This window comes from Leptonychotes weddellii, chromosome 4 (assembly GCF_054177405.1).
Source record: "Leptonychotes weddellii isolate Sample4059 chromosome 4, ASM5417740v2, whole genome shotgun sequence".
NCBI classification, from domain to species: Eukaryota; Metazoa; Chordata; class Mammalia; order Carnivora; family Phocidae; genus Leptonychotes; species Leptonychotes weddellii.
The window spans coordinates 29,567,045-29,593,430 of record NC_138372.1 but is presented as its reverse complement, the minus strand read 5'-3'; the positions used below and the strand labels follow the sequence as shown (position 1 = coordinate 29,593,430).

At 55.5% G+C, this 26,386-nt stretch overlaps 1 protein-coding gene across 1 annotated transcript; it reads left to right on the top strand.

Moving 5' to 3' along the window:
• The first annotated feature begins 2,856 nt into the window (after positions 1 to 2,856).
• Positions 2,857 to 9,443, top strand: EDN2 (endothelin 2). Its single transcript, XM_006742067.3, has 5 exons — positions 2,857 to 3,000; positions 3,354 to 3,513; positions 4,994 to 5,116; positions 6,037 to 6,135; positions 7,729 to 9,443. The coding sequence occupies exons 1-5, from the start codon at positions 2,937 to 2,939 to the stop codon at positions 7,820 to 7,822; spliced, it is 540 nt and encodes a 179-aa protein (XP_006742130.1). The 5' UTR covers positions 2,857 to 2,936; the 3' UTR covers positions 7,823 to 9,443.
• The last annotated feature ends 16,943 nt before the right edge of the window (positions 9,444 to 26,386 follow it).

Here is a 26,386-nt window from a genome sequence, read left to right as displayed (position 1 = left end):
GCAAGTGGAAGTGGAGACTGGAGAGAATTTCTAGGGGTCAGTTTCTGGCACAGTGTCTCACCCAGAAATATGCCTCAACTTCTCTCTTCTGCCAGCCTGCCCTCCCCATAAATCTCTCCTTGGACTGGGCCCGGGGCCAAGCATAAGTGGAGCAAATTATTTTGTGTGCAAAACGATGCCCTCCAGATCCTGACAGGGGGCCCCTCGATGAATCCCTGTGCCTTAACCTGCAGCCTTTAGCAGCCCAGGCAGGTAACAGGGCCAGGTGGGGATGGGGCAGTGCCGCAGAGCAGATGGCCAGGGCCGTTGATGGGAGCCAGAGGGGTAGGGTTGGGGGCCATGCAGCCAGGCCAGCCAGGCGGGACAGGGGGTGACCGTCAGGGCCAGGCTAGAGAGCTTTGGGGCTGCGGCTGGCTATTTTTAACTCAGCTTAATTTTCTCTACCTGGAAACCAACTCTTGCCCGTGGGGTAGCCCTGTTCCGGGAAGGCTTTCCCCACCTAGGACCTGGGCTCGCTCAGGTTCCAGGGCCAGGCCTCTCCATTTCACAGGGGCCCTGTTTGCTGAACACAGGGAAGGAGGAGAACTGTAGCCGGGTGCAGCTCCCCACACTGACCCTGCGAGGCCCGGGCAGCGGCCCCTGCCCTGTCGTCATCCTTTCACACCAGAGAGGGATCCTGTCTCCTGGTCTGTTTAATTCTTCTATTATGTTTCCCAGACTCGGAGCCTCTGGTTCCCTATTGTCCTGAGCAGCACTTTGCATTTGTGTAAAGATTAGACGTGGTAGAACCTTCGCTCTCCTTCCAAATGGTCTTTCTCTTTTACTTTCTCAAATCCGAGTTCTTTCTCTCGCGCTAGGCTCTGCTTCCTTGTCCTCCCTCTCTCCCTACCTGTCTTTATCTGCCTCCCTGTTTGTTTTCCTTCCCACCCGGACCCCCTCCTGCTCCCCGCTCACCTGCTTGTTCTTCTTTCTTCTCTTCATGGTTCAGTAGTTTGAATTCTCTGTCCGCCCCTTCCCCCACCCTGACCCTGTTTAATTCCGTATTTATATTCTCTGGGAGGCTAATAGAAATGACTAGGAGTATGGCTCACCTCATTCCAGAAATACTCTTCTAAATTCTTAGAGAGGTACCTTGGCGGGGGAGGGCAGTGAGCACTGCGTGGGGAGTCTCTGGTTTTTGCTGGAGGGACCGAGATCCGAGTCCCGGTGCCAGCTCTGCATCCACCAGCTGCGTGACCTTGGCCAAGCCAGGCCCCTCTCTGAGTCTCCCGGGCAGTAGTGGAGCTGATCCCTAGATCCTAACAGCTGCCTCCCAGGGCCACGATAGAGGGGAGCTGAAAATGCTCTGAGCACACAGTAGGTGCTCAGAAAGGTTTGCTCCTGCTTCCACTGCAGCCTGACCCAGCCTGGGGGGAGGAAGATCACGCTGACGGTTCTCTCTCTCCTCAAGTTCTGGCCCTCTCTCTGTACTGGGATGGCATGCACACAGCCAGACGCACATGTATGCTCTGGTCACGCCCTAGGACGAAGCAAGCTTGCCTGTTTCTCTGTGGTCATCTGTTTCCCCCTCCATAGATGTCGGATGACAAGATCGCTGCTGAACACAGCAACGAAAAATTGAGCAGCCTGGGTTCCTGGGGACCTAACTTCCACAGTTGAAAGCCAGGCATGTATTCATGCCTTCTCTCCTCCCTCGGAGAGCACTCACTCAGAGGGCTCCTACTGTGTGCCAGGCCGGCTCCGGCCTTGCCTTCTCTGGAGCTCCGGACCTCGAGATTGCTGGGGAGATAAGCCCAGCGTCATGAGTCAGGCAGGCAGGAGAGCGAGGCTCTGGGAGTTCCGAGAAACGAGAGGGCTTTTCCTGGTGTACCTGGAGACAGGGTCCCTGAAAGCCGTCACGGGAGGTGGACTCTGAGCCAGGCCTGGGCAGGAACAGAGGGCGACTGCTGGTCCCACAAGCTGCTTAGCTCAGCACTGGTGCATCCCCACTCTGTCTCCAGCAAGGCCCAGCTTCTGAGCTAGCAGAGAGGCAGGAGCGGAACGCTAGCCCCCAGGGTGCACCCCCGCCCCCAACTTGCCTTTTTTGAAGAGAGTGGCCACGGAGTGAGCCAAATGCCCTGTCATGTCCAAGGTGGGAGATCTTTCAAGGGGTACTTTGTGTGTGTGCCCACAGGGGCAGTAAGTTCTGGAAGGGACCAGAATGCCTGTCCCCAGGCCCTGGGGGACGGATGAGGAAGGAGGGGAGGGGGCACTTCCTGGGTGAGGTAAGGATGAGGCAGCTCCAGGCTGGTCAGAGGTCAGGGGTGAGCTGTGTCCTTCACTGAGGGAAGCCAGCCCAGAGAGGGCTCTGATTTGCCCAAGGCCACACAGCCTTGAGCACCCCCTTTCCCCTCCCACACAACAGAGGGGGCATCCTCAGCCTGGTTGGCAGTGGGCAGGCGGGATGGCAAGGTCTCCTCCAAGGAGAAGGAGGGTTTTGCCCGTGGATCTCCCCCTTCCAACTCCCAGCTCTGGGCAAGACCCATGGAGAGCCCCACAGAGAGTGAAGAAGGGGGTCGGGGCACACTGGGGATGACTTGAGGCAGCCCAGCAGAACCAGGAGGGGTCCCTGGCGACTGCAGGGAAGCTGCAGTACTCCAGGAGGTGCTCCAGGCACAGAGGGACGAGCGGGGGCCTCCGCTCCCGCCTCCACCCTCCCCTGTCCCCCCCACCGCGGAGGAGGCTGGGGCAAGCGGCGCACCCGGGGCGGCGGAGGCGGTGTCATCGCTCTCCTGTGCAGCGGGGCAGGGCTGCATGGGCAGGGGCGGGGCCCTGACTGGTGTTATAAGAAGCAGCCAGGGCACTGAGGCAATGAGCTATCGGCTCGGCTTGGCAGCAGGACGCTGGCAACAGGCGAGCTCCCTCCCCTGGTCCAGCCTGTGTGCTCCGCCGCCGCTATGGTCGCTGTGCCCACGGCCTGGTGCTCCGTCGCGCTGGCCCTGCTCCTGGCTCTGCAGGAAGGTGAGCCGCCCCAGCCTCACCTGCTACGGCAGCCGCCCCCGGCCGGGTCTGCTCGAGGGTGTCTCCCTCCCCCTGGGGGTACTCGCCAGTCAGCTGGGGGCCCTCAGGGTGGGAGCCCCGCAGCCGTGGCAGCTCCAGGGAGCTCTGCAGGGACAGCGGTGCTGTAGGCACTGGGCAGCGCCGGCCCTTCCCACCGGGGCTGCTGGGGCTTCCCCGGGCTGGCCTGCAGCTCCTGAGCAATGAGAATGCCAACTTCCTCGATTATGCAAGAGGTGGAGCCCGGCAGGTCCCCTAGCCCAGCTGTGCCAGGCACCCTGACCCAGCTCTCCACCTCTCTCTCCTTGCGCACGCAGGCAAGGGCCAGGTGACTGCCGCGGCCCCGGAGCATCCGGCGCCCTCACCCCGGGCCCGAGGCCCCCACCTGCGGCCTCGACGTTGCTCCTGCAGCTCCTGGCTCGACAAGGAATGCGTCTACTTCTGCCACCTGGACATCATCTGGGTGAACACTCCCGGGTGAGCGACCGCAGGGATCCAGGCGGGGCTGCTGGAAGCAGGGCAGGGGATGAGGAATGTCTCGCGGAGTGCAGCGCTCCCTGGGCCTCCAGACAGGATTGCTGCGCTAACATGAAGAGTTACTGGTTATTGTTCCAACTCCCACGTGGGGGCTGCCTAAGCGATGGCGCGCTAGCTCGGGAGAATTCTCACAACAGCCTGCTATTGGCCCCATTTTCCAGATCAGGGCTCTGAGGCTCAGAGAGGTCGGGTGCCTGCCCCAGGATTACACAGGAAGGAGTAAGTGGTAGGTGGAGGCTCCATCCTAGGCCCATGGCTGCCAAAGCTCACGAGCACTCTGCCATGCTGCTGCTGCACGATCTTCCAAGAATAAGACGATTAACGACAGCACCCGTGCCTTGACGGGGCCAGGCCCTGCTCGTATGTTACAGCTCTCGAGTCCCCGTCCTCCCCACGAGGCAGGCGCTGCTGCTGTCCCCAGTGACAGGATGAGAAACCTGGCCTGTGCCATCCCGCAGCGCTGGGGTGGGAGCCCCGTGCTGTCTGTTTCTGTCTGCACCCGCACTGCCTCCGGGCCACTGCATACTTCGAGTTGAGGTTTCTCTGTGTGTTTGTGGGTTTTTTTTTCCCTTCCCCAAATTGAAAAGGCAAGAGAAGCCCTGCACGTAAGCGTGTGTGGAGCTAATCCGCATCCAAACACTCGCTCAGGGCGGGAACCCTGCCAGTCCCTGCGTGCTGCGTCTACCTGGAGTCAGTATAACTTCAACCACATTGTCTAAAATGAGCTCTGGCACCCGAAGGTGCTGGTCCAACCGGCCACAGGGCCCTTGCCCTGCCCCCAGCCTGCCTTGGCCAGACTTTGCATCTGAAATCAATCCCCCCTGATCTCACTCACACACACACACACACACACACACACACGAGCACTTGCGCACACCAGTTTTAAGTCAGAGCTCTAAGACACATTTATCGCCCCTCCAGTCAAGGGGTGACCAGGTGAGGGCAGCTTAGCTGTGAGCCTGTATGTTTACTTCTGTGAGATGCCATTTCCTCCCCTCTCCAGGGGGACCAGCCTGGCCCTCTCCATCGGCTCAAGTTCCTGGCTCGGAGAGAGGGGAGGGGCTGGGAGGACGCCCCACTTCCCGACTTAGGGAGGGAGCACTGTTTCAGCTCCTCCTCTCCGTGCTGGGAGGCTTACTGAGCGGGACCAGGGCTGCAGGAGCAAGCAGAGGCCCAGAAAGGGGACGGACCTTGTCCAGGACCACCTGGCAACCAGGGAGGGGCCTGTGCTGGGGCTTCTTGAGGCCAGGGGCTGGTAACATTTTGCTTGCACTCTGGTGGCATGGGGGGCCATCCCAGTGTGTGCTGTGGGCAGTCTCTGCTTGCCAGTGGTTGGAGTTTATCTAATCCTCTCTCCCTCTCCTTCTCCCCTCCTATCTCTCCACCCTACACCACTACCTTGCTGGCTGCCTGCCCACAGACAGACAGCTCCTTACGGCCTGGGAAACCCGCCAAGACGCCGGCGCCGCTCCCTGCCAAAACGCTGTGAATGCTCCAGTGGTGGGGACCCCACCTGTGCCACCTTCTGCCATCGAAGGCCCTGGTAAGTGGGCACCCAGTACCTGGAAGACCAGCCGAGCAGAGTGGCTAATGGTGAAGGAGCAGGGTCCTGGGAGCCTGTAGGCTGCCCGGGGCTCGTGGGCAGTATCCCTTTCTGTGGCAAACCAGTCACCCCGAGTCCCTCCGACTGCCCAGCTCTGGGGGCTTCTGAGAGCATCCCAGCCTCACTCCTGGGCAGGAGGGACTCTCCCCCAAGTGACAGCAGAAGCAGCTCAGGCAGAGAGGGGACAGGACTTGTCCTCTCAGGCTGCACAGCTAGTCAGAAGGAGAGCTGGGCCTTCAGCCTCAGTCTGTCTGCCCAAGGGCACTGGGCTTTGGCTTCTGAGCTGTGATGCGGAGGGCTTTGGAGCTTTCTGGGTGGAGAAGTAACATCTAGACTTGGGAGGCTGGGGCACTATCCCAAGGTTGTCACAGAGTTGCTGGGGGCTGGAGGGCAGGGGGTGGGGAGCTCTGCCAAGTCTCAACTCTCTGGGCCTCAGTTTTCCCACCTGTAAAAGGAGTGGGAGACTGTTCCTTCGCTCATCCACTTGGAGCATTTGGGGAAAGTAGAAACTGGCTTCACAGTCCCAAACCTGCCTTTCCTATGATGATATATGAGAAACTCCTCTGAGACTCAAGCTGTGGCTCCACCCCTGCCTCAGTTTCCCCTGCAAAGGACTGTGCTCAGCTGCAGGTGGCTGGATTCTGGGAAGGCCAGGCACCCAGCTGCCTCTTTCTGAGGCTAAGAACGCATTCCTGGCAGCTCGGTTTTCCTCAGCCCCTACCCCGCCTGGGAAAGGAAGGATGCCAGGTGCACAGGGGTGAAAATGGATCTGCTTGGGGGGGTGGGGCACTGGGCCCACAGCCAGGTGTTCTCAGGGCTCTGGACAACCCCTCACTCGGGTCCTAATACTGTTCATTCAGGGCCGAAGCTGTGGTAGTCCCAGGCAGCGGGTCCCCCGCCGACGTGTTCCAAGCTGGCCGGACATGGATGTCCACAGGGGAGCTCCTCCAACAGCTGAGGTAAGGGGTGCCTGCACTGGCCGAGAACCTCCTGTATGCTTTGCACATTGCCCTCATTCTCCAAAGAAGGCAGGACTGGGTCCTTACCGGGCAGCCAAGGGAACTGAGGCTCAGAGGGGTAAAAGCACTTGCCCAAGGTCCCAGCGGTCCGTGGCAGGCATCTGGAAGGCTCCAGAGCTGGAGGTCTTAGCTGCTGTGCTCTCTGTCCCCACCAGGCCCAGAGGCTGACTTTCTTAGGTGGGGGCTGAGGGACTGTAAATGTGGAAGGCCCTCAGGTGTTCATTCAGGTGGTGAGCATCGCCTACGTGCTGGGTCCAGAGTGGTCAACGATCTAGCCTGTCCCCTCCTCCCTGTCCCAGACCGGATCCCCTTCCTGGCAGCCTCAGCATGGCTCAGCTTGAGGCTTGGCACTCAGGATGTGCCCATGAATGTCTGTCCAACCAAACTGACTTGAGAATAGAGCCCCCACATCTGGCCGTGCAGCCGAGTGGCTAAAGGGGCAGCTTCTGAGCCAGGACTGGCCGATTTGAACCCCAGCTCTGCCACAAACAAGCCTTTGTGACCATGGGCTTATCGCTTCACTTCTCTGTGCTTCAGGTTCCCATTTTGAACCAGGGACGCCGGTGCAAGCCATGTCTAGGGGTCGTTGTGAGGTTGGATGCGTTGATGTAGGTGGAGGTCCTCAGGCAGGGCCTGGCACCCAGTGGGAGCTCTGGAGGGGTGTTAACCATTCAGACCTCTGTCCCTGAGGCTCCTTGGAGCTGGCCAGTGCTGAGGCCCAGCGTGGCCCCCCTGGGGGCTCCCATTTTTGTGGAGAGGCTGAAACATAGGAGGCAGGGCAGGATGGGGAAGGGATAGGGAAGACCCAGCAGATACTTAGGAACTGTCCGAGGATGAAAAAAATCAAGATTCAGACTTTGCAAGTGCATGGCACCTCGTAGTGGGCGAAGAGCTTGCTCTTCCAACCCATACTCATCCTCACACCAGCTAGGCCTGTGTTTATTTTACAGACTAAGGAAGGGGCTTGGAGAGGTTGCCACACTTGCCTCAGTTCCCATAGCTGGGAACTGCAGCCAGCCTCCCAGCTCCAGGCTAGAACCCTTGGAGCCAGGACAAGACCACTTGGATGATGCCGGAGTCCCTGCCAGGGTCTCATCCCAGTTCGAAGGACAGCTAGGACCCATATTTGTCTGGGTTGAGCCACCTTGAGCTGGACATTGAAGAATGGGAATTTTGGTCTATGGAATTTGGGTGAGGGGAGGTGAAGAGCCTAGAAGGAACAGCAGGAGCAAAGGTGTGGAAGTGGGAAGGCAAGTCACAGGAGGTACACTGTTCTTGGCCCTCTGGTTGTTCCAGCAGCCTTTGACATTGAACATCAGCTTCCTCAAAGTCCCTGTGGGCCGAGGAGCTTCTAGGCCTGGTCTGGCCTGTCCCTGATGTGCAGACTTTGTTTCCAGAGTGAGCTGTGGCTGCCCTCTGACCCCGGGGCAGCTGTGATTCAGGGGGCCAGGTCCTATCGCTGCTGCCTGTCCTGGGGAACTCTTGGGCAGCCCATATCTCCCGAGATGCTAAATGGACCTTTCTCAATTCCAGGAACATTTCTGCCGCCAAGATCCACTTTGCTAGGCGACACCAGGATTCAGTGAGGGAGCTGAGACCCACACACCCCAGGCGGAGGAAGAGATAGTGCTGGTTGCCAAGGAACGCTGGGAAGGAGCCTGTGTGGAGCCGCGAGGAGAGGGGCAGCCCAGGGCCAGGGACCCCACCTGCTGGGGTGAGGGAGCTTCCCCCAAGGCAGCTCGTGCCCTCCGCCTGCCCAGGAAAGCCTTCAGCCCCTCAGCTGCAGAGCGGCCTCCCCCGCCGGCCCTGGCCCCACCACCCCGCTGGAAGGAACCGCATGAGGAGCGTGCTGACCTGGAGGCCACGTCCTGAGAGGTTTCCTGTCTGTTGGCTACAAACCAGGATCAATGAGCAGTGGTGGACACTCAGACCGAAGCCAGCCCTGGAGGCTGGATGGGGCTGGTGTCCTGGGTGGCCCCCATCCGTCCCCTCGACCTCTCCCTCCCCAGAGTCCTCCCACCCTCATGTCCTCGGGACACTCCTGGTGAGAACGGCCTGCTCTGCTTCACCTGTCTGTATATAACTTATTTGCTCTCAGAACTTTGAGAATTCCGATTATTTATTTTAATGTATTTTTTTAAACTCAATTATTTACCTGCAAACTTGTGTTTGTAATAAACGATGAAACGGTACTCTGGCATTTTGTCTTGGCTGAAGCAGAGGTGGGAGGCACCTCTCGGGAAGCGGCTGCTCAGAGGTTAGGGGGACACAGAAAGGAGAGAGAAAGGGTCTGGGGCAGGTGGCCGGAGCCCTGGGTTCCACTCCCCGTGCCCTTGCTGGGCACCTCTAGCTGCTAACCCAGCCTCTCTAGGCTTTTGCCTATCATGTGCCTGGGCAGCTGTTTGCAGCTTTGACATCCAGCATTCCGGGACCTGTGTTCCCATCGGGCCAGTCACCTATGGCCAGGCCTTTCCCAAGAGCATGTTTGGAAGGAGTCAAGACCCACTTCTGCTCCAGCAGCCGTCGCCGGGAACTGTCGTGAGGCCCAGAGTGAATCTGGCCAGTGAGGGCTGGAGCCAGATGGATCCCAAGACTGTGCGCAGCCCGAGGGGCCAGTGATGGGCGCTGCGATGGACCTATAGCCTGGCCCTAGCTTGTCCCCTGCCTCTGCCCTCGCTAGGGAACAAGAAGTGAGTTTTGACCGAGGAAGCCCAGGGCTCTAGGCCTGGGTTGGCCAGTCCTGCCAAGGCCCAAGAAGCAGCCCACCGGAGTTCCAGGGATGGCCAGCAGTCACGATCACCCCTGCTGGCGGCCGCCTGGACCCACAGCCTCCGTGTCCGCCAAATCCTCCTGCGACAAGCTGTTCCCTTTTCTCCCGGCTGGCCTGTGCTGGGAGAGGCAGGTGGCCAGAATGGCTATTGCAAGATAATTATTTACACACTGCCATGTCCACGAAGCCAGCCCTGACCCCCTCATGGAAGAACAACATGCCACACGTATTGAAACCCTACCGTATACTTGCACTTGACCCGTATTAACTCATTTTCTCCATCTCAACAACCCTATGACACAGGGACTTTTATTACCTCTGTTTTAATGATGAGGAAAAATTGGGGCACAGAGAAAGCAATTTACTTGCCCAAGGTCACACAGTAAGTGGTGGCATCAGGACTTGAACCCAGAGTCTATATAGTACATATGGATGTATGGGTGTGTGTATTTAATAAATATTATTAGTTGAATTCATGGATCACCACTGCAGCATGACCTGGGACAAATCTCTTTCTCTTTCTGGGCCTTAGTTTTGTTTTTGTTTTTAATCTACAAAATGGGAAACAATATAGTCTCGAGCTTGTAGGGCAGGTGTGAACACGAAACAGACTGCTGGGCTCAGCCCTGGGCCTGATAAGAGGCAGAGGCTGCTTGTCGGGCCACCGAAAGTGATTCTGTAATGAGCAGAAGAGCCCCCTAGCTGGAGGACCTGAGGCGAAGCAGCTGGGGTAAAGAGGAGTGGTCAGAATAAGACTCCTGGACAAAGGGGCTGCTCCCACCGTCTCCAAAGATGAGTAAGACTCAAGTAGGAAGAAATCGGAGAGGGAATTCCAGACAGAGGGAACTGGGAGGGTGAAGGCATGGTAGCAGGAGGGACAGAGGCGGATCCCGTGGAGGACCCCATGTGGCTGGAGCATGGTGAGGAACGGACAACAGGGGATGATGCCAGAGAGACCTCGAGACCCAAGCAAGGAGGCTGGACCTTCTCTGGTGGGCAACAAAAGGTCTTTGAGTCACAGGGGCCCTGGTTAGAGCTGGGCTTTGGAACTATGCCACCTGAGGGCTGCACAGGGCAAGACTGGACAGGGGAGCAAGTTCATCCCTGGCCCTCAGGGGTCCACAGGGTATCCTGGGTAGTGAGGGTTGGAATAAGGGGGCCCAGGGCCAGGGCACGTTTCTCAAATCTCAGCAGAGCCTCATGCTGGAGGAATCTCACTCTCTGGCAGCCCAGCAGCCCATGCAAAATGACCCTGCCCCTGGGAAACCCCAAATCAATAGCCAGTGGCCAGGCTGGGCAACTGAGTAGGGCAACCCTAGGATAGCAGGTGTGAGGGAGGCCTGGCAGAGGGAGGCTGAGATCCCAGTTGAGGGTGTGTCAGAGGCCCAGGGAAGCAGGCACTCACTGCCCTTGGCACAAGTCCCTGTGGCCCTGGCCAGAGTTCAGAGATCAGAGACCCAAATGATTAAGTCACAGAGACGATTAAAGGGAGGGGAGGAGGCCCAGGAGGCAGGTATAGGCAAGGTGAACGGTGCAGTCTCTTGGATCCTTATTCCTGGGGAGTGGGGCCCTCCAGCTCGGGTCCTGCACTTTAGGGGGTCCTACTCTGACCTTCCTCGGTCACCTTTGTCTCCACAGGACAAGAAGTTTGCAGGGCCAAGGGGTCATGTGGGCCCCAAGTCTGCTCCTGCTACTAGACCACAGTGCAGCTAGCGGGGGGGGCGCCCAGAAACAGGGCAGAAGGTGGGACGGTGTGCGGAAGGAGCAGAGGGAAATCTGGGAGGGGCAGCTGCTGAGTCAAAGCAAACCCTGGAAGCAAGATGTCAGCACTTTAGGAAGCTTGTCTGGAGTTCGTAGGACAAAATCTCCCCTTTTCCTGCCTTTTTCTGCCTTTGCCATAAATACTTAACTGGTTTTGTCAAGGCTTTGTGAGTCAAATTTATGTTCCTTTGGGCTGGAACACCAGGCAGGGATAGGCCAGAAGGGGGCACAAGATGACCCAGATTTACTCAGGTTACGTGCACAGATGGAAGCCGAGGCAGAGGGGAGTGTGGTCCCGTGTCCAGGACTAGGCAGCCTGATGCATAGCCAGGCCGCAGACGGGGCCTTTCCGTCCTCGGGTGGCTCTCCCCACACAGTTTAGAAAAGTCATCTGCTCATGAATAATCACCTCTCCGGAGACTCTTGTGAGCAAGACAGACACAGCTCCTGGCCTCACAAAAGAAAAGAAAAACACTGTTAAATATTAAGATAAAAATAATAGCTAGCATTTACTGAGCACTCACTAAGCGCTTTATGCACACAAATTCCTTGGTTCTTTACAGCAACTTGCACAGCAGGTTCTATCATTATTATTCCCATTGCCATAGAAGAGGTAGCTGTGCGGTTGAGTAACTTGCTCTAAGTCACACAGCTAGTATGTGGATGAGCTGGGATTTAAACCCCAGGCTCTAAACTCCTACGCCTCACCGCCTCTCTGATAGGACATCCACACAGTGATGGAGTCCCTGGGGTGGGAGAACCCAGGGTGGCTTCCTGAAGGAGGTGACATCAAGGCCAAGCTCAAGGGAGTCAATTACGTGAAGGAGGAGAGTAGACAAGAATGGTCCACACAGGTGGGCCAGCAGAGGCGAAGGCCGGGTGAGGAAGGGAGCCATTCTCAGCCCCTTTCAGGGAGCAAAAGAAGAAGGGGGTCCGGGGAAGGCTGGAGAGGGGGAGGCAGGAATGGGCCGTGCCCTCCTGAGCCCCAGGTCAGGCCAGAGCCCCGGGCATGGGGGGAAGGGGCTCCAAGCAGGGAGACTACAGCAGCTCTCACTGCCCATCACAGCCTCAGACAATGTCTCCCAGGAGAATATTCCCATGCCTGAAATGCCCATCACTTGTGCTTCATGCCTTTGGCTCAAACCACACTTGCTCCACTCAAGGGTCTCACGGGCTGGCAGGGAAGACAGACGAGGCAAAGTGATGGGACAGGAGGAGGGCTATGTTACGGACTGCCCTTCCAGCTGGGTTGGTGGGGGGCGGGGGGGAGTTTGGAGAATGGGTAGGGTTTGCACACGCTCGGACGAGGGAAAGGGCATCGCTACTAGGGGATAGGCGTGAGGCGTGTCTGGCCAGAGCTCGGAAGGATCTGGAGACAGGCAGCCGGCCCGCTCAGCGGGGGCCAGGCTGGAAATGGCATCCAGTCCCAGGACTTTGAGCTTGAGTGATGGGCACCAGCGAAGGTGGCTAAGCAGGACAGAGCCAGGGCAGGGGCTGGCCTTGGGCAGCTGGCTTGTCGTGGTCTGCTCTCCAGCCACTGCTTCCAGCTCACCAGGGCCCGCCCAGCCCCTCCCAGGGGAGAGCGGAGCGTGGGCCTCGCCTCGGCCTGCCAGGGACCTGAGCCAAGGGCCCTCGGCAGCTCGGAAGGGGGCCGTGTGCAGGCCCGCCCCAGGAGCCCTGGAAGAGGAATGTGGCCTAATTAATTCTCCGCAGCTCAGAGGGCCTCGCCTGGAGGGAGCCGCTGCCAGGACAGGCCCGCCAGGCTGCCACTGGGCCGGCCTGTCCATCACTCAGTGCTGGAGAGACTGAGGGGGACAGCACACGGGGAGCTGGGAGATGGGGGCTCAGGGAGCTGGCCCCTCGCCTCCAGGAACACACGTGTCCTCCGACCCCTTCACGGCTAAAACTACGATGATGGCAGTAGCCTGTAGGCCCCGAGCGCTCACGGGACGGCAGCCTCTGTGCGAAGCAGGCCGTAGGCTCTCTCATCGTGGCCTCACGAGGACCGATGACGTGGGGGCTCTTATCTCCATCTTGCTGGTGAACTACCTGAGCGTCAGAGAGGTAAACTCTCCTGCCCGGGATCAAGCATTCAGGAAGCCTGAGCAAGGAAAGTGGGATTTGGACTCGGGCAGTCTGGGTCTCCAGAGCACGTTGTCATAAGTGCCATGCTGGGCCGGCTCAGCCAGGGAAATCGAGGCCCCAGGGAGGTAGGATTCTGTTCCCAAGGACAGCTGACTGAAAAGGGGTCCCAGGCTAGTAAATGGAGTGAGGACCTGCAGAAGGAAAGGCCATGCCTCTAGCCTCTGCTTCCAGAGGCTTCCCAGGGGCTTCTCCCTCCCCCGCCCGCGAGTGACCCCCAGGGAGGCGGGGCTCACTACTCCAGGCAGGTGGGGCGGGAAGAAGTGATCCTGTCTCCCTAGAGTCTCTAGCCATGCAGTGCCAGGACCCAGAGCCCCTGTGACAGCACCCCCAGCTGGGCCGCGCACCCTGAGACTCCTCCCAGGGAACCTATTCCCCACACAGTGGGGACACGGAGGCCAAGGGCGGCTCAGGGCGTCAGGGAGGGCCTAGACCAGGGCCTTATGGCTAGAGAGTGGCAGAGCCAGGACGGGCACCCATACTGGCCTGAAGCAGACCGGAAGGAGGGCAGAGTGGCCACATCGTGTCCCCACCTCCCAGCCCCTGCTTCCTCATCTGCCGTGCAGGGGTGAGAGGGCGGGTGCATGGGCTTGTCCCGGGGCTCCTTAGTAACAGCCCACGCTAACAGCACTCCATATGTCAGGCACCATCCTAAGTACTGTATTTAATTTTAAAATTGTATTCCGAACTACATAATATATCATCATAAGGCTGTACCGTAACGTGTCGCCTCATAGGTGTACATTTAAGTTTGTCCAATTTCCCACCAGTAAAATAGTACTGTGTGCTATGTTTGTACATAAATTTTATATTCATTCCTAATTTTTTGCTACATATTTTTTTATTGAGACATAATTCACACACCATAAAATTCCCTCTCTTAAAGAGTACACTTCAGTGGGTTTTAGTATATTCACAAAGTTATACAATCCATCACCACCATCTAGTTCCAGAACATTTTTATCTCCCCAAAAAGAAATAGCCTTGGCAGTCATTCCCCACATCTCGGTCCCCCCCCCCACCCCCAATTCCTGAAATTACCGATCTACTTTCTGTCCCCATGGATTTTCCTACTCTGGACGACATTTCATATAAATGAAATCACTCGACGTGGCCTTTTGTGTCTTCTTTCACTTAGCATCAGGTTTTCAAGTCCCCTCCACGGCACAGTATGCGTCCGTATTTCATTCCTTTCCATGGCAGAATGACATCCCATGCTAGGGATGGATTACGTTTGGTTTATCCATTCATCCTCTGAAGGGCATTGGGGTTGTTTCAACTTTTTGGCCTAAGCACTTTTTAGCCCTCAACAACCCTATGGGGAGGTGCTGTTCTGTCATAATATAGACAAAAAGACTGAGGGTCCTTTCCCAGGTCCTTTAGCTAGTGAGCAGCAGCGGTGGGCTTTGACTCAGGAGTCTGAGTCCCTGGGATGATGGCTTTGACCTTCGGGCACTACTGCCTCCTCAGTCAAGTAAGACAGTGTGGGTCGGTGCCCACAGTAAACTGCACTGGACGGGGCATCCATCGGGCCTTTACCAAAGGGTGGCATTTCTCAGCAGTGTTTCTGAAGCTGGCAGAGCCAGGGTCTGCCAAGCAAGGCCCCGAGGTAGAACAGGGATGTCAGAACACCCAGTGATAAAAAAAAAAATTGCTATCTTGGCACACAGGTGATTCTTTCAGGAATGGGGACATCTCTTCTCACCCAGGTGGGCCTGCTCCCCCACTGAGCATCATTGACCCACAGCCCAAAGCCCATTTCTCCACCCATCCCCACCTAGGAAGCCATGGTTCCCCTCACAGCCCCAAGGCCCTGCCACTGGGCAGCAGAGGGTGGCCTCTGGGTGGAGTCAAGGTCAGAAGTACAGCCAAGGTCATGAGTGACCTTGGGTGGGTCTCTACCTCCTTGTGCCTTCCATCTATTAAATAATGGGACAAGAAATCTTAATGCTTTCTTTTTTTTGTTTTTTAAATTACAAAGTAAGACAATACATACACAAAAGCTTGTGGCTAAAAAAAAAAAAAAATGTAAAGAATATAAGGAGCATCTAGATTAAAAAGTAAGTCTTCTCCTTGCCTCTCACTCCAAGGTAACCACTCCGAGAATGAGGTATGTAGCCTTTTGCTATGGATTCAGATAGATGTTTTATATCTGACTTTTTAGAAGTGTTTAAAGTAATAAATGGAGACCTAGGTCTCCCCATTCTACAGCCTGCCTTCCTCATTCCGGAGGCATCTTTCCAGACCAACACACATGGATCCACCCCAGTCTTAATGTTAGCAGCTCCACGATGGCCCCTGGAACAGTCGGACAGACTGCTGTCTGTTTAACCGTTCACCTGCTGATGCCTTCTGGATGGCCTTCATTTGTCGTGTCGCTGCAGTGAACATCTTGTTTATATGATTTGTCCATGAAGAACAGATTTTTAGACATGAATTAGCTGGGTCAAAGGACAGGCACATTTTAAGTATACTGCCAAGAATGATGTTCCAGTTTGCACCCCTGCACTCGCTGGGTATGAGCACCCTTTCCCTTACATCCCTTCCAGCCCTGGAGGCTCTGATACAGAAAACCTTTCTTTGCAAGGAATCTGATGTCCAAGAGACACACCTCTCGCCACCTGGGGTGAGAAGGGGAAGGGGTCTGGCGGTGTTCTGATGTCCCACCCCTCCCAGCTGGTACAGAGGACCCTTCGGCATCTCCCAGTGCTGGTATCTTGGATTGCATCTGGTTGCAAGCCTGTCCCCCTGTGGTCAGTGTCAGTCCCCAGCCTCTCAGTTGTCCCCCAGGGAGCTTGACGGTGGAGCAGAAGTTGGCCAGTCTTCTCCCTCAGCTGACCCCACCCTCCCCTAATAAATGTGCCTTGGGTGGGGCGCCTGGGTGGCTCAGATGGTTAAGTGTCATGATCTCCAGGTCTGGGATCGAGCCCCATGTCAGGGGGCCCAGCTCAGTGGGGAGTCTGCTGTTTCTCCCTCTGCCACTCCCCCTGCTTGTGCTCGCTCTCTCTCTCCTTTCCCTCCCTCTCTCTCTCTCTCTCTCTCTCAAATGAATAAATAAAATCTTCAAAGATAAATAAATAAATGTGTCTTGGAGACACATTCCAGGGGCAGCATCTTCACTGGAAAGCATGACCCCAGGCACTTGAACCTGCAGGTTTTTGGAAGTGGGGGAGTCTGGGGCATCCATCCGCTCAAACTGTGATCCAAACTGGTCTCTTTGAAAAGACTAGATCCTGCTCTTGCCTCTACTCAGGCCTTGCTACGTAGACCCTTCTGGGCGCCAGGCTCCCAGCTGCCAGGCTGGGGAGATCCCTCCCAGGGAGTAGTGCCGAATCCGGCCCCCTGGCCCTGAGCGCTCATTACTGCCAGGGTGGAAGGAGAGCTCCTCCTGGGAGGGGGCAGCCTGGAGACAAGGGCAGGGCAGGGAGGGCTGAGGAGGGGAGCGTGCCCACACCCACTCAGGGCCAAGCGCCTGAGGCTCCCTCCCCATGACTTTGAAACAGCAGATCCAGGGGAGCGGGACCAGGCTGGAGCTCATGCGCACAAGGGAGCACCGATGTGGAAAATGTAGTCTCAGTGTGCACAGCTAGCGATATTTCTGCACGTCTACAGACATTCGGGTTTGTGTCTCATGTGACGGGTATTCATGCACAATTCACATGTGTGCACATTCCTGTGCATGCCGACAGGGACAAGTATACGTGACTAGGAGTGCCCCTGCGTGTGTAAGTCCGCCCGATTGTGGCTCACACGTGTGTGCACACTTGTGCCTACATGTGTGTATGGGCATGAGGATGCGTGTGTGCCTGCAGGCTGTGCGTGCAAGTCGTGTGATAGGTCACGGGTGTGTGGGTGCCCGAGTGACATAAGCACACACAGGTGCGTGTGTTTACGTCCGGGTACGTGTAAGAACAGGTGCATGAAGGGTCGGTAAGTGTGGATGGGGTGTGTGCACTAATGCGCACACGTGAGTGTGGATCTAGAGGTGTTTCAGTACATGCGTGGAAACACTGGACTCCTCCTGGTCTGTGAACCTTGACATCTCTCTGGGAACCTGCCCCCGCCCTTGCCTGGACCTCCCCCCGGCTCACACTGAGGAACAAACAGAAGGACATTGTCACCGTGTAAACTCCGAATGTCTTGTATTCTTTACAGGCAGATTATTTTAGTAACTAGTAAGTCATGATAAGCTTTATTGATTTGAAGGACAGACATGGATATATCAGCGATGTAAAATTTATATGGAATTAGAGCAAAAAGCATGGAGGTGGAGGATTTCTCACCCCCAACCTCCAGGGCGCTGTTAGCGGTCTGGGCTAGCCGTGCTGCCAAGTGCAGACGGGTCAGGCAGGGAAGGGGAGGGAGGAGCCAGAGCAGAGGCCCCCTGCCTCGTTTTCCAAGGCTGCCCACCCCTGAGCTCCATCCCCACCGCACACCAGGAAGACGATGGTCCCGGGCCCACGGGCCTCCAGCTCTGGCTCAGGTGAGGGTGGAGGAGTGTATCGGGCAGAGCCCTGGCCAGCCCTGCTCTGACAGCAACCGGGCAAGACACGGCCCCCTCAGCCTCCATGTCCGCATCTGTAACTGAAGGATAACTCAAAATACAAGCTCCTATGTCTGCCTGCCTTTCTTTGCTCGCCCTCCCTCCTGCCCCTAGAACAATTTCCATGCCTCCACCCCAGTCCCTTGGCTCCTCCCTCTGCTTGCACTACCTCCTTGCCTCGGGCCTGACCCACAAACTTCTACCTACCTGTCAAAGCCCCTGCCCCGGTCGTCTCCTGGCTACATATTTGCATCATCCCGACTGGACTATGATATCCCAGGGCAAGGACAGGCTCAGGGCATTCCTAGGTCCCCAGAGCCTACCCCAGCCTCGCATGGCTTAGATATCAGTCACTATTTGACTTTAAAAATAGAAGATAAAGAGGGAAGGGGAGGGAGAGGACAGGATCTAGAAGCAACAATGTTTAGTACACACAGCAAGTCGTTGGGTGCCCACACACTGGGTGAGTCAGCCTGATCTTTGCCCTGGAGGAGGGAAGAAAAAGCCCCACTTATCAATCTCCACCTGGTGCCGGCACCACTCCCGGCCACTTGCAAATCTTATCGCATTGGCTCCCCACCACATACCTGGGGGGTAAGCAGTATTTTTATTCCCATTTTGTAGATGCAACAACTGACCCTCAGAGGTGAGTCAGCAGCAGAGCTGGGACTCAGGCCCTCCTGACCCTGGGCCTTCAGGCTCTCTCCACCCAGATCTCTTCTCTCATCTGCAAGTTCCCTCCCGGCCTGCCCACAGTCCCATGGCACTTAGCAAGTGTCTGTGGGTCCCCGGCGGGCGGCCGAAGGTGCCCTCGGCTCATGCCCTCAGGAGCAGACAGGATGAAGAACAGGGTTGGTGGACAGATGCTCCAGCTCCCTGGTGCCTTGGGTAGGACAGCTCTAAGACTGGTTCTTCAGCACCTCCCGGAGGTCCCAGTTCCCACCTGCTGCTCTGTGACTTGTCCAGATTGCCTTCCCTCCCTGTCCTTTCACTTCCCATCTCCTTTAAGGCTTCCGCAAATCACCTTGCAAGTCAACTCTATGCCCTCAAATCCTAGTTCAGGTCTGCTTCTGGGGACCCCAGCCCAGAACAGAGGGGCAGCAGCTGGGGGTCTGTGTGTGGCTGAGCGGCCAGGAGAGCCTTGCTCCAAAGGGACCCCTGTCTCAGAGGCCAGGAGGCTCATGTGGGTCCGAAGCAGCTCCGGGGAGGTCCCGGGCCATCCGAGGAGCCCCAGCAGGCGGGAGGCCGGCCCAGCTGCAGTCCAGGGCTCTGTACAGTGTCGGGTCAGGGCGTGGGGCTCCGTGTGCGCTGGGGACAGAGGGTGTGGGTGTGGGCTCAGCAGCTGATGGGAGGCAGGGCTTATCTCAGGGCCCAAGACTGCGCCCAGGCCTTCCACCCTTCTGCAGAAGCACACCGCAGACACCCAAGCCCCGGCAGGCCTTGGGGCAGCCCCCAGGAAGAGCCCCTGGGCCCTCTTCTGGCCCTCTCCCGCTCAGCCCCCTCTGGCCTGGGTCCTTCCGGCAGAGAAGGGAGGCTGCAGGGGGTGAGGCCCCAGGTATGAGTCCCAGCAGCCCGGTGCCCTTCCCCGAAGGGCCTCAGCTTTCCAGTCCTCAAATGGTGGGAGTGAGGAAGTGAATGCAGGGATCTGAGCACCCCTTCGGGGGCCCCTGCTCTCCACTTCGTCCAGGCAATCATTTGTTGCAAAACATCAGACCTGGCATATCTTGCCCCTCATCCCTACACACTTTCAGAAGAGGGTATTGCTTTACCCAGAGGAATAAAGCGCTAATGGTGGAAACTCAAGCATTGGAAGAGACAGAGCCTGACTTTGGGGGCTGGCCTTCCTTACGCCCCTCAGATCACACCATGTCAGCCCCTAGGCAGGCATGGGGGAAAAGCGTCAGGTCGGAAAAGCACACTTGGGCTCAAATCCTGTGTGACTCAGAGAAGCCCCTTAACCTCTCTGGGCCTCAGCTTCCTTGGCTATGAAATGGGCTGACCACCGCCCCACTGGCCCCCAGGTAAGCATCTTCACTCTCCTTCAATCCTCAAGCTGCTGAGGAAGCAACTCTGGGCAGAAGTTGACAGAAGAGGAAACAGAGGCCCAGAGAAGAGCAGGCAGGCCCTAAGAAGCCCAGCCCCTGCTCCGGTGGGCACTGAGAGGTCTGGGGCCTTACTGCCCCCCTGCCCAGCAGCCCCTAGGCCTGGGCTCTGCCCTGTCCATTCCAGTGTCCCCTGCCTGACCTGGCCCTGACCTCACGCTCACCCGCTGCCCAATTCCTGCACATGGCTGGTGGAGCAGCTAAGGCTGGGCCTGCAGTATCTGCCCTCCCCTCGGATACCTTTGGCCTCGGGAATGCCGGGAGCTGGGCCAGTAGGTCCAAGGGCTCACGACCTGATCTTACTACCTCGAGAAGCTCTTAGAGCCTCACAGCACCTGGGGTAGGCCAGCATGCCCTAGCCACAGAGGGAAACTGAGGCCCTCTGACTTCAGCCAGGAGGGGGAATCGGAGGCCTCTTTGGTTATCCTAAGTGGGAATCAGGACAGCAGAAGAAATGGAATCAAAATAATTCTCCTAATAGGCGTATACCCTAAAAAAATGTTCCCCGAATTGTTCATGTAGTTGTCCGTATATGATTTGTACACGTTTCCATGTAAATGTTATGCTCTTGAACTTCATGTAAGTTAAATACTATGGTAGGTACTCTTCTGTGTTTGGCCTCTTTTGGAGCACGTTTTGACATTCATCAATGTTGTTACAGGCAACAAAATGCCTCCTTTTTCCGTGCTCTGTAGTATTCCATTGCATGACTAGATCACGATCTGTTTATCCATTCCGCTGTTGATGGAAGTGGGCTGGTTCCAGTCTGGAAGCCAACACAAAAAATGTGGCTTTGAACATTTTTGCACCTCACTTCGGTGAACATCTGTGTGTATTTCTGCTGGGGGAGCAGAGTTTTCGGGGTACTCAGGGGTGGGATTTCTGGGTCATGGGATAGACACATCTTGAGCTTTATCGGACTCTGGCAAGCAGTGTTCCAACATGGTTTACCACTTCACGCTTCCATCCATGGCATGGGATGGCCTCACATTCTCGATAGCACTTCTAGGGCCAAATTTTCTCCTGTTAGCCATTCCTGCAGGTGTGGAACGGTATCACACTGTGGGTTTATTTTGCATTTCCCTGATGCTTAATGAAGTTGAACACGTGCCTTAGTTTGCATCCCCTAGGAGCAGAGCCTGGGACAGGGACTCGAGCAAGTTGTTTCGTTGGCAAATGTATTACTCTCCTAGCGTTGCCCTAACAGGCCACCACTCACCACGTGGCCTAAAGAGCAGACGTTTATTTTCTCCCGGTTCTGGAGGCTGCAAGCCCAAGATTAAGGTGCCCCAAGGTTCGTTCCTGGCAGGGTGGTCTCTCCCTGTCTGACGGCAGCCTCGTGCATGTCCTCACGTGGCCGTGTCCCTGTGTGTGCGTGGAAAGAGGTCTCTTATAACGAGCATATTCTCTACAGACAGATGTGTCTCCTCCTCTTCCTAGAAGGATACTAATTCTATCCCTTAAGGCTTTACTCTTTTGGCCTCATTTAACCTTCGTTACCTCCCCTACAGGCCCTGTCTCCAAATACAGTCACAGTGGGGGTTGGGGGGCACAATTCAGTCCATACCAGCGGGTGATCCAAGAAAATTCATGCGGGGCTGCAGAAGCCAGAGAGACAAGGAGGAGGCCACTGAAGTGTGGGTCAACAAGCAAGCTGCTGCCTGGGCCATCTGGACTTTAATCCCGCAGGGAGACTCTGGGAAACTGTGTAAACCACACCTCAGAGTTATCCCACTCTGGGAACGAGGGAGCTGGGCCAATAGGTCATTGGCTGAGGGCTATGGCAGTTATGGGAGGACACCGGCTCCCTTGTAGAGCACAGCCTCCCCCCCGCAGCTCAGAGCTAGAGGTGCCGGCTGCCGGAAGCACATGCTACAGCACGTCTTCACACACTAGGAATGGCCACAGATCGAATTCCCACTTGTGTGCAGTGGCTTCTTGAGTGCAGTGGGATTTTGAAGGCTGCATGCTGACTGACAGGCAGGAGAGGGCATTCCAGCAGGGGGAATAGCACAGCCAGGGGCCTAGAAGAGGGAACAGTATTGCCCAGCCTGGGGCTATGAGGGAAGGGGAGGCAGGTGAGACTGGGGTGGGGTCCAGCAGAGACCCTACCACGCAGGTCAGACGGGAAGCACCCAATCTGGGTGATGTTCCTAAGACCACCCCACGTGCTTCCTTCCGCATGCCCCAGTCCTCTGACTCTCCCTGATCCGGCCCCCAGCACAGCAAGCACCCCCAAATCACAAGCATGCCCCACGTAGCCAGGAGACACCACGTCCAGTAGAGAGGCTGCAAGCCAGGCCAGGGACCTGGCCAGAGAGCAAGGACGAAGGAACTAGGCTTTTCCTGGGGTGGCAAAGGCCTAGGCCACTGTGTGAGAATTAGGGGAGTCGAGGGCTGAACAAGGATCTTGAGCTACGGTATAGAGGGTGTCCTAACATGTTGAGAAGGGCCACTCAGTATTTAATCTCATGCCACCTGAACTCAGAGTGGGCCGCTCCATTGGGGTCTTCTCACAGGTCAGAACCGTGTTTGTTTGCACGGTGTGGGGAACCTGCACAAGAGTCAGGGAAAGCCTGGGCCCAGGGGTGCAGGCTTGGATGGCACCCCCCACCCCACCACCATTTTAGCCTGAGGGGGACTAGACAGTAGGAGCCTCAGACAGGCCTGAGCAGGGTCCAACCTCTCTGCGTGGCTATCAGTATGGAGTCCAGCCATAGTCAATTCTATATTCAAATAACGAGCATCTTCTCTACAGACAGAGGTGTAACCCTGGAGAAGGCCAGGCATCGGCCGCACCTGTCTGTCAGGCCAGACTTTCTGTGGCAGACCACGTCTCCTGCATTAATCCTGCCCTGTCCGTGTGGCTCTGGTGGGGCTCTCTCCCCACATGCCCAGGCAGGGCAACTCATGAACCAGGCCCGGCCAAGCAGAGCGCCCACCCCCCAGGCACACCAATTGGCTCAGGGATAAACACATGACCCAAGCCAGGCCAATAGGAGTCTTCCCTGAGACTTTTGCCAGAGCTCTCTGGAAACTCTTCTGAGACTGTGAGCTATAAAGATGAGATTGTAGCAGTTGGTGGACATCTTGCATCACAAAGAGAAAATCTGCCTGGAAAAAAACAAAGGCAGGCAAGCCTCACAGGGAGATGGAGAGATAGTCTTAATGGCATCAATTAAACACCTGGATGCAGCATGTCTAAAGTTCCTCAGACTTGTCATTTGCATGAGACAACACATTTCCTGCTCTGCTTACATTTCATCAGGGTTTCTGTCACTTGGAGTCTAAAGGGGTCTGATTAAAACACCAGGTGAGAAAACGGCCAAGCCCTGTCTGCACATTTATATCCCAGGAATACACAGAGAAATGCAGGGAGGTGGTTTTTTTTGTTGTTTTTTTTTTTAAAGGCCCGTTGCAATTAGAATGTTGCAATGAGGCAAAGATCCATGTCCCACTGCCCTTCTTTGAGAAGTGACAATTGACTAACTAGGTAGAGCAAACGCGGCCCGCAGGTTATGTTCAAGAGTTCCGGATGTTACTCACACTGGAAGGGGCGTGTCTTGGCAGCCTGCCTTCCTCTGACTTCCCAGAATGCTCTGGAAGGTGGCGGTGGCTGTGGTGCCCTTTGCTGACCAACGGTCCTGGGGCTGTGTCATTACTCCTTCATCTGCTGAAATGTGAGCTTCAGAGCTACATAGATTTGGGAGAAAGGGAAAAAAATATTGCAATTTGTGCAACTCCAACATAAACGGGCATTGTTGCACATTGCTCAGCTGATTCTCTTGTCAATTCCAATAAATTCAACAAACCACCTAAGTGGCCACCCATAGGGATCTGATTAAATAAATGATAGTATGGAGACTGAAAAAGAAGTAAGGTAGCTCTAAAATGTCCTGTCATAGAAATTTGTCTATCATGTATGAAGTGTTAAAAGCAATTTGCACAAACTCCAATGAAGTATTTTTTTTAAAAAAAAAAGCAATTTGAAGAATAAGATGTGTAGCATATACACATTAAAAAAAATGGCCATCCCATCATTTGCAGGAGGCTTATAATGTACACACTTAGATGTGGAAAAAAAGGAAAAATAAACTGTTTGCAAGTAAAGGTAACTCATTCTCTTCGGGAGATTCAGTTGAGGCAAACTTCAGTTCCCTATCAGAGCTAACTCCCCATCACAAAGGGTCTCCCTTCCAAGCTGGGGTCTACGGGCTGGAAGCTTCAGTGTACTCACGGCATCAAGAAAGGACCCTCTCTTGGCCTCATGTCACCCTCTGCTGTAGTGTCTCATTCTGATGGTTCTGAACCCCAGTTTCTGTCCTTTTACCTGTGCAGCCGGTGGAACCCAGTCTCTGTTCCGACTTGGGCAAGGACTGGCGGAGGCTCCAGAGAAGTGAGGCTGACCGAGATCCCCAACAGCGAATCCCCTGAGGTCTGGCTGGGACTGGAGGGTCATTGCATCCCTGTCCAGGGTCCTGACTGGCAAGTGACCAGCCAGAGCTCTCAGGGGCCTTCTGTGTCCTCCCTTTATGGGGGCAGTGGGAAATTGGGGCATCCTTTCCTCACCACACAGGAGATGAGCACGATGGGGGGCACTGTCATCTGTCATCTTCTCTCTGTCTGAACACCTTTTAGTGGGCTAAATGCTGGTCTCCAAAAAGACATGTCCACATCTTAACCCCCAAAACTTGTGAGTGCAATTTGACCCCCCCACACACACAAAAAAAAGTCTTTGCAGACGTAATTAAGGATCTCAAGATGAGCTCACCCTGGACTATCTACCTGGCCCTAAATCCAATGACAAGTGACTTTATAAGAGAAAGCTAGAGGGCGATTTGACACAGAAGAGAAGTCTCAGAAACAGAGGGAAAAAAGCTGTGGAAGGCAGAGGCAGGGATTGCGGTGACCCAGTCACAGGAATGCCAACAGCCACCGGAAGCTGGAAGAAGGAACAGACTGTCTCCGAGAGCCCTGTCACTACCATGATTTCAGACATCTGGCCTCCAAAACTATCAAAGAGTAAGTTTCTGTTGTTTTAAAACCACCAAGTTTATGGTCATTTGTCAAGACAGCCCAAGAAACTAATAGACACCTCCTGTTCCCTGTCTGTTCCATCGTGGGCATGGACCAAACAACCTTCAGGACAGCCTCCAGCAGAGTCCTGGAGCTCGAGAAGTGGGCAGAAGCCCCCCATCTGGAGCTTCTATCTTTTCCACAGCCCCTCACCAGGCTGGGGCTCAGAGAAAGGTGGGGCACTGGGTCTCTCAGGCAGCTCTTCATCTCACTCTTGCCTCCTCCAGATCTGTTTTTCTAACTCTCCGGTGGCTCTTCTGAGAAGCAGAAACAGTGCCCACCTCCTCTCGAGCTGGGCAGAGATTTCCCTACATCTCTCTATCTGTGCCTTAGAGTCCAACTCCATGCTAGTCCTCCAAGACTGACTCTTGATGTCTGCAGAAAAGATGTAGGAACAGAGAAATGTGCTTTCTCCCTCAGAGTAGATGGTGTTGATTCTCTGCCCATCTTCTATTTCCCTGCCCCTCTTCTTGAAAACACCTGTTTTCATTCTGGAATCCACCTAGCCTTCACATTATCTTCATGCTTCAAGGAAAGACAGCCCCAACTTCGGCTCCAGAGACACTTCTGACGGGTGTCATGGAGTCCCATCCCACTTGCCAGCGTGATGGTCCAGAAACCCAGGCATAGATAACAGTGCAGGGTGCACCCCCAACCATCGGCACCAGTATGTGACTCTAGCCAAGATGCAAGGGGAGACTCCTGGGAGCTTCTGAGAAAGCTGTTTCCTTGCTCTTAAGAAGGATCTAGCAGAAGAGACATGTTCTCCCTTTCTCTAAGTATCGTGGTGATGAATTTGTAGTGTGGCCCTTTCGATTTTTGAGGGAAGTCAGCCCATGGATGAAGCCATCAGATAGAGGAGAGCCCGGCCAAGGGACTGCAGAGAGATGGGTCAGAGTTGCTGGTTTAAGCCAGACCTGAAGCACACCCTATCTCCCGAGTCTGGCTACCTGAGTCAGTACAACGCATTGTTGAAGACATTTGTGTTGGACTTATTGTTATCTGCAGCCCAAAGCATCCTAACCCACAAGTCACTCACCAAAGCCAGTTTTTAATACTGTTGAGATCCTATTTTGGGAGTCAAAAGCTAACTAAGCCTTCTTCTTTGTTCCTTTTTATATTACTATTCTATTTTAATTCTCCCTGAAGCAAATGGATGCCTCTGGCTGAATAAGAGAGTGTCACATAAGGAAGTATGAGAAAAAATACACATTACTGTATTTCAAAGAAATTATCCACATTACACTGACATTGACACAAAAATCAGGGGGAGGAACCCCCAAACTGTTAACAGTGGTCGCCTCTGGGGAAGGGAATTTCGGAGAAGTGGACCTCCCTTTCTAGGTTGGTGTTACTGTAATGTTTGCATTTTAGAGTAAGCATAAATTACATTTGTAATTTAAAATCCTGATGATTTAAATTCATCCAAGGCATCCAGAGTTCCCTTAGGTGCCTGTTATGGCTCACTTGTCAATTAGGCAGGAAGCGTGTCTGGACCAAGCAAAGCCTCGAGAAGCCTGGGCTCCATGACCGGCTGGGCTGTGCTGCTGAAGGGAAGCCAGTCCTTGTCCTCGACAAGTGGCTCGAGTTCCCAGCAGGGACCTGTGGGGACACCCTCACCAGACGCAGCCGCACTCACCAGTGCTGCCTGCTCAAGGTCCTCCCCGAGGAACCCCAGCCCGGGTTCTGTTTTTGTTGTTTTGTTTTTCCGTTGTCTGTCTCCCCCACTGGAGAGTGAGTTCTCTGAGGGCAGGATGTCTGTGGGGTTCTTGCGTGCCCAGCCCCCAGGGCACTGTG

Bases quoted from the DNA above. Each gene is read 5' to 3' on its own strand.
- EDN2 (XM_006742067.3), top strand. From the start codon at position 2,937: ATGGTCGCTGTGCCCACGGCCTGGTGCTCCGTCGCGCTGGCCCTGCTC. The intron at 3,001-3,353 runs GTGAGCCGCCCC...TTGCGCACGCAG, and splicing joins GCTCCTGGCTCTGCAGGAAG to GCAAGGGCCAGGTGACTGCC. The intron at 6,136-7,728 runs GTAAGGGGTGCC...TCTCAATTCCAG, and splicing joins GAGCTCCTCCAACAGCTGAG to GAACATTTCTGCCGCCAAGA.